This window comes from Aphis gossypii, chromosome 1 (genome assembly GCF_020184175.1).
Source record: "Aphis gossypii isolate Hap1 chromosome 1, ASM2018417v2, whole genome shotgun sequence".
NCBI lineage: Eukaryota > Metazoa > Arthropoda > Insecta > Hemiptera > Aphididae > Aphis > Aphis gossypii.
This window is the reverse complement of record NC_065530.1, coordinates 12,694,124-12,711,531: the sequence shown is the minus strand read 5'-3', so window position 1 is coordinate 12,711,531 and position 17,408 is coordinate 12,694,124. Positions and strand designations below refer to the sequence as shown.

Sequence of the window (17,408 nt, the reverse complement as noted above, 5' to 3'; positions counted from 1 at the left end):
TAAATAAAACAATGTTCTTTTAACTTTGCTATCCTAGAGTTTATTAATATGAGATAATAAAAAAAAACTATTACTAATTGCATATTGATAAGCATTAATAACCATAATTTTATTACAAACAAAATCGTTTTAATAACCTAAATGCTATAATATATTATTTTTTTAAATTTAAAATGTACAATTATAATTTATCATTATAATATATAATAATATATTAATTGTACTATAATTAAATTAAAATAAGGCGAATTAAAAAAAAAAAAAAATCAAATAATAGGATAGTAAAAATAATATGTTTCTATTTGTATTAATTAAGTTTTAATTTGACTTTAAAACTGTAAGATTATTTTTATTATTTTCTAACAAACTGGAATTAAAATCAATTAAAATGAAGTTTGAAAGTCATATTTTAATTAAATTTTATGATAAACATTTAATCACATAAACCACATCAATATATAATATTCATAACCCACCTAGTATAATGTAGTATAATTATTATTTTTTTATCTTAGTAGCTATAATAAAAGTTTAATGTTTATAGGGCGTGTAATGTGTATATTTTATTATTTAATTATTGATATAGTCATATACACATATGTAAATTATGTATAAAGATTAGTTTTATATTAAAAAAAATTAAATTAATAATTTAAAATCAGTATTTATAAAATCGATTTATGAATATTTTCTATTTAATAACGTAAGAACCATATCATTTTATCTTACAACAATTGTTAGTTTTGCCTAAATTTTTTGTCTAATCAATTTTAGAGTTGGTCGAATGCCTACGTGACTTTTACTCTGTTAAAACCAAAAGTAATTTTAGTATAAAAATTTTTGATATACCTAGTATAAAAACTATTGAATCAAGATTTATAACTTAACATTTTCAAAAATGTACTTTTTTAAAAATATAAAATAAATGTAGATAGTACCTAAAAATATTAAAATATTTTTAAATAATTCAAATAGTTTAAATTCTTGAAAATGTGAATATTATATTTATACATATACATTATATTGGCATAATGCATACATAGCGTGACCTATTAGAATATCATATTGAATAAATTATTACTAGACCAAAGGGGCAACGGTTACTAAAATAGCGATAGTTAATTACTAGACAATTTTATGGAAATATTTGAAACGTATAACTAATTCAAATCATTGAATTTAAGTCGTAGTTAATAATAATAAAATTATTTTACATTAACATTTTCTATGTTTTAGATTTTGAGCGGAACGATGAATATATTGATTTTATAATATTGTTGCTATAGGTACATGATTAGTAGTCGATAAAATACTTTGATTTAAAACTCTGAGAGTGGTTTTAGTTAGAAAATTGGAGCTAATTTGTATTTAAAATAGATTGTAAGTATTATATAGATAACATTTTTATAATCTTGAAAAATGAACAAAACTTAACCAGATTTTGATTAAATTGATTTATTTATTTTGTTATAATTCAAAAATGATAAACCGCAGAAATTTAAAAGTTTTAACGGTTGTTTTTAATCATTTCCTATACATTATGATATCATTTTCTAAATATTTTAGTTTTCTTTGACCTACTTATAGAGAACTGAAATCTTCAATTTTTTTTTTTTGTTTTTTTTTTTTTTTTATAAATGTCAATAAAAAAATATTCGATGGTTAACAATTTTGAAAAAATGTGTTATATGATCCTACATATTAAGTTATTTTTATTTTTACATCTGTATAAAGTTATTTAAAATACATCGGTACAATTTATTTTTTATTCGTTTGGGGTTCAGATTTATATAAAAAAATGCGTAAATTTGAACGATGAATAATTTACAAGGATTCAAAACTTTTACGTATATTATATTATTATGAATTTTACTATACGCAATAAAAGTTTTGATTTATATAAGTTTATATCATAATATATGATATACATAACTATTACAAAAATTAAATAATAATATAATGAATGCAATATTTTCTGAAAAATAGAAAAGACTGACACTCTGGCAAACCGTCTCTGCTCATAATCGTTTTTCATATACAATGATATTATTAAAGTTTTAAGCTTCCATAATATACGTCGCTTAATATAGGTACGGTAGAATGCCAGATTGGTACCCACTTGCTTACCTTTTTTTAATTAAATTAAAATAAAATATTTTTATTTCATATTGTGCTAAAAATATCTATGTAGATTTGCAGTTATTTTTTTTTATTTTTATTTTTATTTTTATTTTTATAATTCTATGATCTTGGAAAATTATTTCTCATCTACAATAATCACAGAGTCGATGTATAGTATATTGTATATACTATATATATATATTATAAAATATTATATTATAATATAATGTGATAAATAATAATGATTTTAGTATTAGAATTAAAGTTACACGTTAAATTAAAAATAATGATGTAATAATTAATCAAATTAATAATACTAATATTAATACAATAAATGATATTATGAATGTATTATTATATAGATAGGAATAAATAAATATTAGGATAGTGTGTGACCGACCATATTTACTTTGACTATTTGACAAATGTTGACTTATACATTAAATAATGTTTTTTAGCTTCTTAAATCAAAGAATGGTCTTTAAATATATTCTATTAATACTATTAATGTTCTCAATGCGTCATTAACCTCATTACATATTTTTATCAATATCTTGCACGCTAGTTTATGATACATTATTATCTAGAAGATAGACTGCACTATATACTATACTGTACTCGTATACTTAAATCGTGTAATACGACGTGTTTGTATTGATTGGTGCTTATTTAATATTGGACATTGGTAAATAGTATCAACCACTCAGAAATGTAGTAATAGAAATTATAAGATATCTAAAATATTAGTCAATTAAAAAATGTACAACAGGAGTTCCTTCCCCCCCACAACAAAAACAAAAAACACAAATATTGTATCAATATGATGTTTTTTGAGTTTTTTATTTTATATGTAACCTAGTTTAATAACGCACTTTGCATAAATCTTCTAAACATTTCTGATATGATCACACAGTTATAATATTAGTTAATATTCAATATTAGCTACCTAAATATAAATGTGTAGACATAATTCAATACTGTCGGTATAGTTATATATAACAGCTTGAAATATTAAATCTGCAAAGTGCGTTAACTAAATAAATTGAGTTATGTTACTATGTCCATTAACGTATAATAATATGATTTGTACTTCCATAATATACTCATTATTTCTTTACAATATTTTATCTACATAATGCATAACATTATATGTGTATTGTATATAATATAAATACATAACCTAACCCATGCATCTATAAAATATGTATTGTTACATTTAATTTATATAAGGTTTGATTAAAACTACAATAATATCATGCTTTATTGAAATTTGAACATACAAATATTTTTCTAAAAATAATAAGTCTAGAAAAGCATTATATTGAATTCTATAGATATAATATGCGAATGATAAGTTAATATATTTCCAAAATAAAGCATAATTCACTCGCATTTTAAATATTATATAACTCACAATAAGAATGTGTGAAAATCAAAATATTTCTATTCAACCTTTAGAGTTTCTATCTAAAACCTAAACAATTATATACATAATATTTTATAGATATATAATTACAATTTGAATGTATTTTAACAACCTTGGAACAATCAAGGAAAATATAATTTCTTTTGTTTAAAATCCACATTTAATTGTAGCACTAAAAAAGGTCATACACAACTAACACGATCCTATACCACGTAAATAGTTGTGTGGTAATTATAGAATTACCAAGTTTATAGTTTATAATTGTAACCACAATTATTCATAAACGACCGTGTTTCATTATTTTACGAGTATATTTTGTAAATTATCATCGGATCAGTAAACACTCGAAAGTTGTCAATTTACCAATGAAATGTACAACCTATATTATATTTTTTTTTGTTTAATTAGAAAAACTAGTGTTTTCAAATTATAATAAATATATATACATGCGTATATAGTACCGAAATCATTATATATTATTTTTCACAATATTTTACAAAATAAATCAGTCTTTAGTCTTATTTTTTGTTATTAAATGATGTATTATTAAACTAAATCTTTTGACCGCCCACACATTAACACTTTAGACTATTATTTGGCCCATTATTGTAATAACAATACAAATAACCTCAACTCAAAACTAAAAAATATTATATTGTAAACTCAATACAATTTAATGATTCATTAAGTAAACAGTTGTACTTGAATGCATATGAATCAACTTTTCTTTAAATATATATATAAAAAACAGTTTTAGTAACTAATAATTAGTTAGATAGAGACTACTAAATATCTAATTCTTAATAATTATTATCCTATATAATCGTTAATTGACTTTTTTATTTCACTATGACCATGTAAATAATTATGCGTCATGTACTCATGTATAATCATATTTTATATACTCAATAAACGAGTTATGCGTTCCATTAATCCTATTTGGTTTATAATTTACCATTTAAAAGCCATTATACAGGAGATAAGTTGAACGTTGCTTAGTAAGCTAGTTAATTATGACGTTTAAGTATGAGTTGGCATTAATAAATGATTATTAGATTTTGAACGAATGACCAAAAGGATGAATCGAGATCCTTGAAAAAACGAAACAAATATTAATAGAAATCCTAATATTATGCTCTTATTAGTTAATAAAATACCTATATAAATTTAGTAGTACAAATATTCTTAATATAATATTCAATTGATGGTGAAATTCGTGTATAGATCCATAGAAAAAAGAAATAACGTATAATATATGACATTCATAATGGCATTTTAAGTAATTATTAAATTATATTAAAGGTTACGTAACTTAACTTATTATATAGATTTAATTTTATTATTTTTAATTTCTCATCATTTAGAACCCCCTTAATATTAGCAGCACGACGACTCATAACGGTCATAAAAATAGATAATATTATTATGTATAAATAATGTATTCATATTATAGAAAACAAGTATTTAGTCTGAAAAATATATAAAAGGTTGTCATACATATTTTTAAAATTTTAAGTGATAATAAAAATGCATGTGTGTTTACTCGTTTACTCATCAACTTGTTAGCACTGCGTCACGATAATAATAGGTTACACGGTATAATACAGTGAAACGTGAGTACCTTTGGTGTGTATGTGCATTGACGGGTGAGCCATTAGTCCATTATGATTTATTTAAAACGATTATTTAGAGATTGCAAAATGACCGCTTTATTAATAATAATCATAAAGTTGAATACGAAAAAATATGGTTCAACTTGAGTCAATGAGCTTGTGTTATTATAATAAAACTGAAATGTCATCTTCTATTGTTAATGAAAAAAAAATCATTTGTCAAATTTTCATGGTCTATACCTATTTACGTTTTGACGTAAAAAGGTATTTAAACTGAACCAACAAGTTATCAAATAACAGTTTAAAATATATAAAAAGAGAATAGGTATGAAAAATACCATAAAACATAGATTATTAAATGGCATTATAAAGACATAACATATTTAGTAGCAATATATTATTATATGTTTATATACCAACTAGTATAATGGTGTTTATACAGTATATACGTATAGGTACTATTATTATGTTTTCGGGAGACATTAACGCACGAAGCCATAAATAAATTAGAATTCTATGCTTATAAAATCGATTGTTAAAATAAAAATGATGTCAAACTCCATGATAAATTATTGTCCAGTAACGAAGTACTTATAGAATCGTAAAAATTGTCAGTACAATATTATTTTATCAAATATGTAATAATATATTGCTGTTGCTGTGTGATTCGGTCATGTTATCTCATCGTCATTAATTTTTCAAATTCGTTATCAGTGATTAGTAGATAAGCCGTTAAGACATTATCCATATCCACAGCTGCAGTATGAAGTATTATTATAATTGTATATTAATATTCATACTTTTGCTTATTTTATCATATTTATAGCATATCAAAATCTATCAAATCGATAAAAATAAAAACTTTATCGATGTACCACATTCCGAACTCATATCGCAACGGTATACACTGTACATAATAATAAATAAAAGCACGTACAAATTTATAATTTTGTTTCGTGTAGTTTAGTTCAACTTTTGAAACTTTAACAACTATTTTTTTAACACATAGAAAAATAATACCTAAGATCCTTGCTCGTTACGCTGGAAAAAGTCCATTATCAACAGCTCATAGTTTTATTAAGTATACAATTTTAGTACACAATTATTCAATAACTTTCGGACTCATAAAAAAAAAAAATATATAAAATTACACAATAATAATATTGTATTATGATATACATAAATGGTGTATAGGATTTACATTACAAAGAATAACTTATATCAATCTATCTATTTATTTTAAAATTAGTTGGTATTATTTCAGTTGATGATATAGTTTGAAAAATATTTGTAATCTCATTGATTATTTTAAAATAGGTACAAAGTACATATATGTATATTATAGTATATATATTGGATATTATTTTAGCATACTTCAATAATAATAAAAAAAAAATAGTAAAAAGTAAAAAATTACTATTTTAAATAGCATATAAATCCTAGTCATACATAATATTTTTACGCGTATGCTGGGCCTCTATACATATGTGACTGTGATTATAAGACTTGGATATTACTCAAAATTCCGACAGAGGCCTTCGACTCTTCTCAGACAATTTGTACCTATACGCAAAGTATAAGGCATCTTTACATACGTTGGCCTGTTTTCATGTACGAGTATAATGATAAACGATCATTGTTTTAGAATCAGAACGTCGACGAAGACCAACACAAAAGGCGAAAGAATAATGGGAACTGGAATTATAGCGGTGTATTTGTTTTGTGCGTATAGCGCTAACGATAGAGACCTTCCAGTGGTAAATTCAAATTAATAAATTACACGATGAGTCATTAATAACATTATATTAGTGTAATATTCGAACAGCGAACGGACGTGTACACACGTATAGATGCGATAATATCGCTCAGACACCATTTTTTACACACAAATAACATTTTATCCTTATACCGGCCGCCGCCGTTCAAGGTTTAACCAATCAAACGAAATGAAAACACACAATATAATATATTATATTGTAATATAAATATAATATGTATATATAGGTAGAGATTATATTATTATACAAACGAAAATCGTATAAAAAAAACACACACACACACACACATTCTCTTCCGCCGCTCGCACACAATAGCACATATTATATAGGGTTCGTTATTATATTTCTGTTGTTATTGTTATTAATTTTTTTATTGTAGCGCTGTGATTTTTTTATTTTCGACGCCTACGGTCTATAACGCGAGCGAACTTAACCGAACGACGCTGGCGGGCGATTTATGCGTTATTAAAGTCTTACTCATGTGTCGATATCTAATCGCGTGACCGCCGTGATCCTAGTGTTAGGGTTCAGAAAAACACACAAACATTCACAATATAACTCTAACACACACACACACACACACACACACACACACACACACACACACACACACATAAACCGACTCTAACACACAAGCACATAAACCTACTCTAACACACAAGCACATCTCTAACGCGCGCACGCACCGCACGCGCCCCTCTCGCGGCTAACCCACATAATATCCGTCCTCGGCTCGCAATTAATCGTAGTAGTGTATTCTGCTGCTTCCGAGACGTACATACGTGTGTGTGTTTATTAACGTTCGAGACTGCACAGCGACAGTTTTAATTTTTTCACCGTCCATATTACACAGTCGTTTTCAACAATCGAAATAATGGCAAAGTTCACGATCAAAGCCCTCGTCGTCACGGCACTGGTGTGCCTCGTTTTTGACGTGAGTATTGATGAAAATGAAAATGCATATGTTATTATACGCGAACCGTATAACACAGAATATTATACCTACCTTACTATATTAGCGCCATAACTATATCAACACACTATTATTGCAGTGCACGATTATAATATTATGTTTCGTTCTATCGACGAACGAATAATAATTATTAATGCGCACCTATATATAATAATGTTTTGTAACAGTTCCACAAACGTACATAATGTTGTGTTTTATATCCGTTTGCTATTATATTCTACCAATGGTCATTTTGTACGGTTGAAGACGATATTTATTGCGATGCACTACATATATTATATGGGTAGGTGCCCGTTGTGCAAATACGCGAATAAACTTTAAATCCTGTATGTACAATAATATTAAATTCTACCTATACATAATTTTACCATAATATTTAATTTTTTTTTTCGAATTTCATTGAATAATAATATTGTACAATTTATGGCATTATTTATTATTTGTGTTCGTTTAACATACATAAAACAATGTTAGACGAACGACGAGCTGCCATCATACACAATACCTCGTCTGTTTATGAGCAAACATTATTGTTGCACGAAGACGATCTGGTTGTTATTATTATTATTATTTTATCGATCCAATCAATTAAATTTTAAGTTTTTTTTTTTCCTGTCAGTTCTATTTATTCCTTTCGGCTTCAAACCATACAAAATGTCCATTTTTCTTTATTTCTACTCGCATGTGTTAATAATATATGTGTAAAACGAGGTGTGCATTATTTTCGAATCAACAATTATAAAATCTATCTACTTATACCTAAACTCACTAAAATAGTAAAATGTAATCTTTTTAAACTAAAATAGACAATCTTTTTTGTACAAATATTAATTTAAATATTATCTATTAATTATGATTATTATAAATGTATAATTTATACCCAACTTACAATACACGCACATAATTTTATTCAGTTAGTGATACTATTATATAGGCACTATTTGTATTATATTATGAGTTAGGCCAAATAAACTTTATCGTATTTATAAGATTGTATGACCATGATAATTATTATTACTTTAAATATGACTATTACCGCACGTTCTTATTGTATCAGATATACTTTTTGTATGAGTTAAAAAATAATAATAATAATCGTAATCAGCCAATTAATAGGTATTTTGATTCGTTGGACGAATTTATAACCGTTAAATACAACATATTATACTTCATTAGTAAAATATATTGTAACATAATATTATAAAACGGTTTTTATTAACAGTTTACTGTATAAATTCAACCATTAAATAAATCATTACTTTGACCAATCATTAAATAATTTATAATAATATATCCAACGATAATTTATTTAAATTGTTCGACCTTGCCATTCGATTTTTCACAATAGAACAATGTTTCAACGAGATGATTTTATAATAAATATTTATGACGGTTAATTTTACTTTTTCTCTTATTCAAAAATTATACTAAACACGATAATAGATACCTAAAATACGAGAATTGATAGACAGCAATCAAATTCTTATGTACATTTTTGTCAACTATGCTAAATACACAGTATATACGTGGCTTTTTAGTATTATTACCTCGCGTGTAACAAAAAAGATATTATAGTTGTAATATTTTACGTAATATTTTCTTATAAAAATAATTTTTTAGAGTTACAATATCACTTTATAAAATCTCATACGCCATACTTCATATTAAATTAAATTTCTCAACTGCTGATTGGAAATTAATATTGTGGTTCGAACTCTGAATTTTAATAAAATCATAAGAACCATTTACAAAATATAGTTCCATTGTACCTATAGACGCTTTATTTATAACACCATACTATGTATTAACTACTATTAAAATATTCATAAATTAAATATGATAACATGCATGATACAGTAACAGAAGTGGTCAATTTATAACAATAATCTGATGGCCATCGTCCATCAAACAAAGTAGGTACAAAGCATGTTTTTTATATACTTTTAATTTAAAACCCGTGAGTACCTATACAATCGGGACTTCTATTAAGACAACTTGTGATGGGATCAAAAGTAAATTTATCGTTGTCTATAAAAAAATCATCATTTTATGACACATTTAAATATTTTAATGGTCATCATTTATAAGATGATTTGTATACATAAATTACGAGTACACGCCTATAATTTATCATTACTATACTAACAGCTATTATAGCGTGTTTATCTATGTTTTTCACTATTTCTGTAATATACAAATATAACACATACAAAAATATTTAATATCTTGTTTGTATATACATAACACATATAATCACTGCATTCTTTGATAAGTAAAATAACTTTTATTGCTTTTAATATTATTACATGATTTAAAAAGTTGTAAAACAATCACGAATAATTCTTCCACAAAATGCATGTACCGGTACCCACCTACTTCGAAATACCTTATAAATTTCACATATTTTGCAATTACGTGCATAAATCAAATTTACTGATAATACCCGTGTTAGAAATCAGATTGAGTGGTTTAGAGAATAATTACGGAAATACTAAAAATTATAGCAAATAATAAAATAATTTTTTTATCTATAACCGTGGTATTATGGATACTTATATAGCTTTGTGTTATATATATTGTATGACTATCAAGAATGGAAGATTGGCTATCCATATCAAAATAATGTTAATTCAACTCCAAATTCCCAAATCAGTCAAATGTATAATATAGTAACCAAATAAAACGAAACTAATAATGTACCTCCACATAATTTGTATTCGGCTATATTTTGGTCCAACGATTTAAACAATGAAGCAAAACATTAATATGTCAGTCGACGGGCGACGGTGACTGCGATTTATCTCTATTCATAATATTTTATCATCTGCGAAAAAAAGTCAAAATTTGCCATTTATGAATTATACATTGAAATAAACGATGTACAGATGCAGTGAGATTTGCAAAATATTTCGATGAGCCGGTTTATTATAATAATACTCGGGACGGCGCATAGTAAATCGGTTGGAATTAATTCGTTTGCTGCATATAAAACAAATCAAAAATCAACGGCAACGTGATCGCTGAAATTGTCGTATTAAGTATAGAAGTATATATCGTAAACAAATTGTACGGCATTATAAGTCTTCAAATCGAAATTGCTCCAACCTCGAAAATTGTTTACATTGTTTTGCATAGTGCATGTACTTAAATTGATTTTATGAATTGTACTACATTGTACATAATATAAACTTTACCCAAAATAATTGCAAATTTTCAAATTTGCATGAGTTCAAATACCCACTTTTACTTTAGAGTGAACTCTGATCAATATTGATAATAAAAATTGTATTCGTTTGAACATCACGTTGATAATGAAAAAACTAAATAGTAAAATTTCAATAAAACTGAAAGTGAGTTCCATATTTTAGTATCTTACCAATTACCATACTATATATCTAATTAATAACTTAAACTAGACATCTAAAAATAGATTTATTTTTATATTTTATCCAACATATTTTCACTTTTCATAGTTATGAAAAACATGCTATATTACAATACAATCGAATCCATAAGTTCTATAAAGATATATTGTACATGACGTGATTTCATATAGACTTTAGGATGTATAGATATATAATAATATAATATAAAAGAAAGCGCAGAAATTTATAAAATTACGTATTATAGCTAATAAAAAACAATATTTACCAATAACTTTAGAAGTAGGGGCTTTTACAAGTTCAATTTTCCAAAAACTCCTCGAGATCCTCTTTGGGATGGCCCTACTGGCCGCCTATTGTTATAATTTTTAGAATAGAAATATTTTGGGATTTGCTCCCACCTCCCACCCTTTTTAAATTGAACTATTATTTAATGATGCTCTATGACCTACGTTGTGGTCTAGTGATTTGACAAATAAAAATTAATATTTTAATTCCACTAAACTACTCGGTATATACAGTACGATATAATGAGAGTAATGAATTTTTAAATATTGTTATTTAGTGACAAAATATTTACTCAAAAACAATTAAATTTTGGTATCAAACAAGATATTTTTATCATAATCATGTTTCGTAAATCAAATGTAAATTAAAGTGTTCAAGGGGCAGGAGTACAATGATTATGTAATATACATTTATGTATACCGTGCAATGTGAGTAAAACAAACGAACAGCTATTACTGTGAATTTGTACCCAAGTAAAACAATAATTAATAACAAAAATAATTATACTTATATAAATTAATCACAATATCCAGTATGACGATTAAATAACAGAATAATAACGCTTTAATGTAAAAAATGCGGTCGAGTTTTGTGAGACTTTTGGCGTACCGTACTAAACAATGGATGCTAACGTGTTGTATAACACTATTAAAAATACAAAAAAAAAAAAAAATGTTTCTTCAGTAGGTATTGGTTCCTTTTTCGTTTTCGATTATTCGGCACACTCGAATTTAATAAGACGTGTCGAAATGTAATAGTATATAGGTGTACATGGCGAGGAGATCGTTATTGTTTAACATATTCACCATAATATTACAATTCAATATAATATTTTATACGTCGATTTAAATAATATAATTCAATATGAATATATACTCCGGTGAGATTATTAAAATGCGTTCATATCGAATATAACGACAAAGTCGAGACACGACGCGATAAGCCATGCGCCGAAAAATCGCGATGACCGAAATCTCACACGCGGCGGCGGCGGCGGCGGTAATGCGATGATGTCTGCAAAAGCAAAAATCCTGTCGTGCGTCGCGTAATTACGTAATAATTATAATCATATAGATAATATAGTAAGTTATACGATAGATAAATGAGACTTCGTAGTTTTACGCATATTAAACTTAACGATTATTATATCATGCGAGTATCTGCAGTTATTTAACTATAATACGTATATATATACACCTACAACACAATACACAATTATTATATTATTTACAAGAGTCATAATATTATATACGTGCCCGGAATTTAAATGAGAGGGTGGGGTTTCGTTGAATAAATTTGAAAAACCAAAAAAAGACGTCTGGTTTGTTTTGATTATTTAGTGCGGCCGCGCAGCGGACACGCAACAACCACAACAGTCGTTGGATAGTCTGCAGGAGGCGGCTAAGGGAAAGATGACCGAGTTCATGAATTCGTTCAAGCAGACCGCGTCGGAAACGTACAACAAAATGCAGGACGCGGTCAAAGAGTCGGAAAACACCAAAAAGGTCGAGTCGCAGCTGAGCAACTTCTTTTCCGGCGCGTTCACCAAATTGAAGAACACGTTCAGCTCGACCAAGACCACTAATCCAGACGATCTGACCAAACAGGAAGCAATCAAAGCATTCGACGATTACGCGGTGAAACATCCGAAATCGAAATGAACCGACCAACAATAATATCAATTTCGACCGGAAAACGATATGATACGAACGATTTTCAATAATACAGTTTTTAATATGTATAATATATACGATATAGGTTAGGTTAGGTATACGTATATCTATGATAAAATATAGGTTAGACATTTTGTATTTTTAAAAATTGCATGTGCACCGATTTACAGTGTACGGTTGTACAACGATCGATTTTTATAAGTGTATCATGTAGGTAGTAATATCTTAAGTAAGTTTCTCTGTAAATCGAAAATTGTCAATAAAATCGATATCCAGTCGAATTTTATGGAAAAGTTTTTTTATTGTTGTTGTTGTAGATGTTTTTGTTGTCTTTGTAAACATAACCACATAATTTATTATATCTATAACGAGTGTGTACTGTGTAGAGTGTAGTATGTACTCTTAGTACTAGTTATTTCAACGACGTATTTAAATATATACTATAAATAATGTGTGATTGAGTGATGTGTTCATATTATATTGATGATATTAAATTATTTAAATTAACTCGAATATTTTCAAAAGAATATAGTTTAGGTAGTATATAGTAGGTAACCTATAAAACAGCTACGATTTATAAGAAGTCATAATGAATACAATTTAGTGCTTATCTTAGAAATGTGCGTGCTAATTTATTTCTTTTCATTAATGAATCGTTAATAATAATAAAAAAAGAAATACAATTCACAAAAACACATTATTATTATTTGCTATATTATAATTATTTATACACGAGTGTTACTATAAAGTGTGTTAGTGAATGTAAAGTACATTATTTCCTAACTCAACTTGTTCGTTCGTTCATTATACTTAATACAATTAATATCGATATACTAATTTAATGTCAGAAATTTGATACTGCGTAAAAATGTTAAGGTACCTATATATTTCATACGTTTCACTTTATCAACGGTATAATAATATTATGTAATAAATAATAATAATAATCACTTTTAATCATCCATTAAAAACACTACCTATGAGCCACTCAATACGTAAATTGTGTGTAGATTAATTCGTATTTTCTCTGTCTGAATATAAATAATACGCAAATAACATTATAATATTTTACCATACATTAGTGCATTACACATAATATTATTATAAACAATAATCTATAATAACGTAACCGAGTAAACAATATTGATATGAAACAAAACGAACTATAATATATGTAAGTTTAATTATACGAGTTTTCAGTTCAAAACGTAGTTGACATCTTAAGACAAACGTCTTCATATTAGAACCAGAGAAGAAGTTTAAGACTCCGTGTATGCACTGTAACATAAAGTATAACACTGCTCCTGTACTCCAAATATTATTATTAAACCGCGCATACGATATAGTTATTTTGAATCTTATCGACAATATTCAGTTTTCATACTCGTCGAATGAGACTAACAGCGTCCTTATAACTGTTGAGATTCAATTCGTGACCCACTTAATATATAAATTATAATAACACTAAAAAACCTTCACTGTAATTATATCGCACTTCATACTCTAAAATCATGCACTTGGGTCTTGCGGTAACCACGTCGATTAACTCCATCTTCATCATAATATAATCATTAATCTTATTGTGTTTATTTTCTCAGCACTTATCTATATTAAACACTATACCGACTACAATTTCTGTCTATAAACATGTGTATAAATTATAAATTATAATTAATACGCGTGTGGCATGTGCATAATATACTAATATGTAATACATATACAGAGCTGTACTTGGAATTATTTATTTTCCAGACATACAACTTAATTGCGTCACCTTTACATTATGTCTATTTGCATTCAATTATCCCCAATTGAAGAAATAGAAAATCGTCTACAATTCCTAGACATTTTTCAACTATTGTGATATGTTATTCTAACAATTACTAGTACATTTTATTCAAAACTATTTCACAACGACTAAGAATCTTTAAAAATATTATATATTACACAGATAAAATGATCTTATTTTTTTAATACATTTTAAAACAAAAAATATATTTTTCAACCTAAAAAAAAAAGTTTTCCAGAATACATAATTTAAGATCATCTTCGTGGGCATATTATCTAAAAAAAATATTAAAAAATAATTACATCAGATTGAGTAAAAACCTTATAAGTACGTATAAATATGAATGAAAGGTTTATATTATGTTATAAAACAAGCACTCCTAGCTTGCTTCGGAAAACGACACAAAGTGCATCGAAATCCCGTCCCTAATAATAACGATATAATGATTACCTACAACGTGTACGACGTACACCATGTCCGTAACATCAGAGTCACTTATATTATATAGTATAATATAATCACAAGTGTATCTATGAGGTTGTTTTGTATTGTTTTGTGTAGTTGGCCGCATCCGACAACAGTCAACAGCATCAGCAAAACGAGGACGTGCACCAGCAGACTGTCGGTTACGTCGACAAGGACACGAGCTCGGAGACCACCCCGACACCCAGCACGTTTAAGGACAAGTTCAAGGGATTCGTGAGCAGCGTCAAGGAGGGAGCGTCGGACGCGTTGGACAAACTGGACGAGAAACGCAAGGAGGCGGTTGCCGGAACCAAGAAGCTGGTGAACGGCGCCATTGACAAGATCAAGCACTCTTACGACTCGATCAAGAACGGAAACTCCGAGGAAAACACGCCCAGGAGTCCGGAATCGTCGTCGGAAGAGCACGTCAAGAACGCCGCTAAGGACGCCAAAGACGCCGTTATCGACAAGACCCAAAACTTCATGAAATCCGAAAAGACCAACTGATCACCTGCAATTCAGTTATCAACGACACCGTCAGCTCTCCAATCACACTACGCATACATTATGATAATAATAATATAATATTGTACAATAATATTAAAATACATATATTACTTTTTTTTATGTTTTATAACAGTAACCTATAATATGTTGTGAGCTTCCTCGAGAATCAGTGACAGTATGTTTTGTCCCTCATTTAGAAAGTCGGTTTGTTTTATAATTATGTATAACGCGTTCTGCGGTTTTCTATTTTTACCTTTATAACTTCCAGTAAATTTAAACGTATTATATTAGCACGATAATGCATAAGACGACAATATTATTACTGTTAATATCGTCAATATAATGTTAAAATTATTTTATATTTTGTATTAAACAATTATAATTATTCAGATTTGATTTAATAACACATTATTTTTTCAACAAAATATATATTTACATATTTGTGTCTATATTTATTTTAAAAGTCTTTTTATATTTGGACACAGACCTTTTTACAATGTGGGTATGTTCATAATAGAGCTTACTATATTATGTCTTCTAAGTCTGAATTAAATTTAATACACAACTCATTTGATGAATATTATTATTCATATAGGTATATACAGAACAAGAAAGTTTACAGATGACTATTTAAATTTTAAAAATCCACTTACTGAGAGTATATTTTTTTAATTCATATAAGTTTTATTATAATAATTGTAAATATATATATTATTATTATTACACAATTTAAACACTCAATGAATCGATTTCAATTATGTTGTTTTTATATGACGTAAAGTTTAATAATAATATAGTTGTATTGAACGAGTCGGGTTTCGTTAATTAAAATATTTAATACGATAATCCCACATGTCTTGTTCCTGCAAATTCGTTTTCGGTAATAATCTAATAACTATAATAAAGTTCCTACTTTCAGTGCCGTCGACCTACATCTTCTTGAGAAAAAAAAATGTTAGACAGTAACATTTATATAACTGTTCAAAATGAACTATCATAACTACTAACTACACATAATAATTATTATGCTTTTATCCATACTATAATAATGTTAAATTATGCTCATGTCGAAATACAACGAATCGTCTAAAACAACTTACCAACTTCCAACCAATCAAAAAAATTATGATTATGATTTTCTCCAATTGGTTCATAAGAATTCAGCGCAACTACGAGTCCATAAAACTATACCTACATTAAATCGGTAGAAACATAAGTTATAAAATATTAGTCAACGATATTTTTATTTTTAAAAATTTTGGATAATGCCAAAATATTGGTGTTACCAAGTAATAAAATGCAATAATAATAAAAAAAAAAAATTAAAAATTGAAGTTTTATTTATTAATTTCAATAATTTGGCTATAATACCCATACCTACATCAAACTCAG

General features: G+C 26.9%; 1 protein-coding gene across 2 annotated transcripts; it reads left to right on the top strand.

The window, feature by feature from the left end:
- Positions 1 to 7,575: 7,575 nt before the first annotated feature.
- LOC114132852 (uncharacterized) lies at positions 7,576 to 16,471 on the top strand. 2 transcript variants are annotated; one of them, XM_027998443.2, is made up of 2 exons: positions 7,576 to 7,872; positions 15,606 to 16,471. In XM_027998443.2, exons 1-2 carry the CDS (start codon positions 7,813 to 7,815, stop codon positions 16,014 to 16,016), a joined length of 471 nt encoding a protein of 156 aa, XP_027854244.2. In that variant the 5' UTR covers positions 7,576 to 7,812; the 3' UTR covers positions 16,017 to 16,471. The 2 variants fall into 2 exon arrangements, with proteins under 2 accessions (XP_027854244.2, XP_027854245.2); XM_027998444.2 differs by lacking the exon at positions 15,606 to 16,471 and adding an exon at positions 12,923 to 13,548 and having other exon boundaries at positions 7,605 to 7,872.
- The last annotated feature ends 937 nt before the right edge of the window (positions 16,472 to 17,408 follow it).

Excerpts from the sequence above, each read along its gene's own strand:
- LOC114132852 (XM_027998443.2), top strand. The coding sequence starts at position 7,813 with ATGGCAAAGTTCACGATCAAAGCCCTCGTCGTCACGGCACTGGTGTGC. Across the intron at positions 7,873-15,605 it reads TGGTGTGCCTCGTTTTTGAC|TTGGCCGCATCCGACAACAG; the intron begins GTGAGTATTGAT and ends TGTTTTGTGTAG.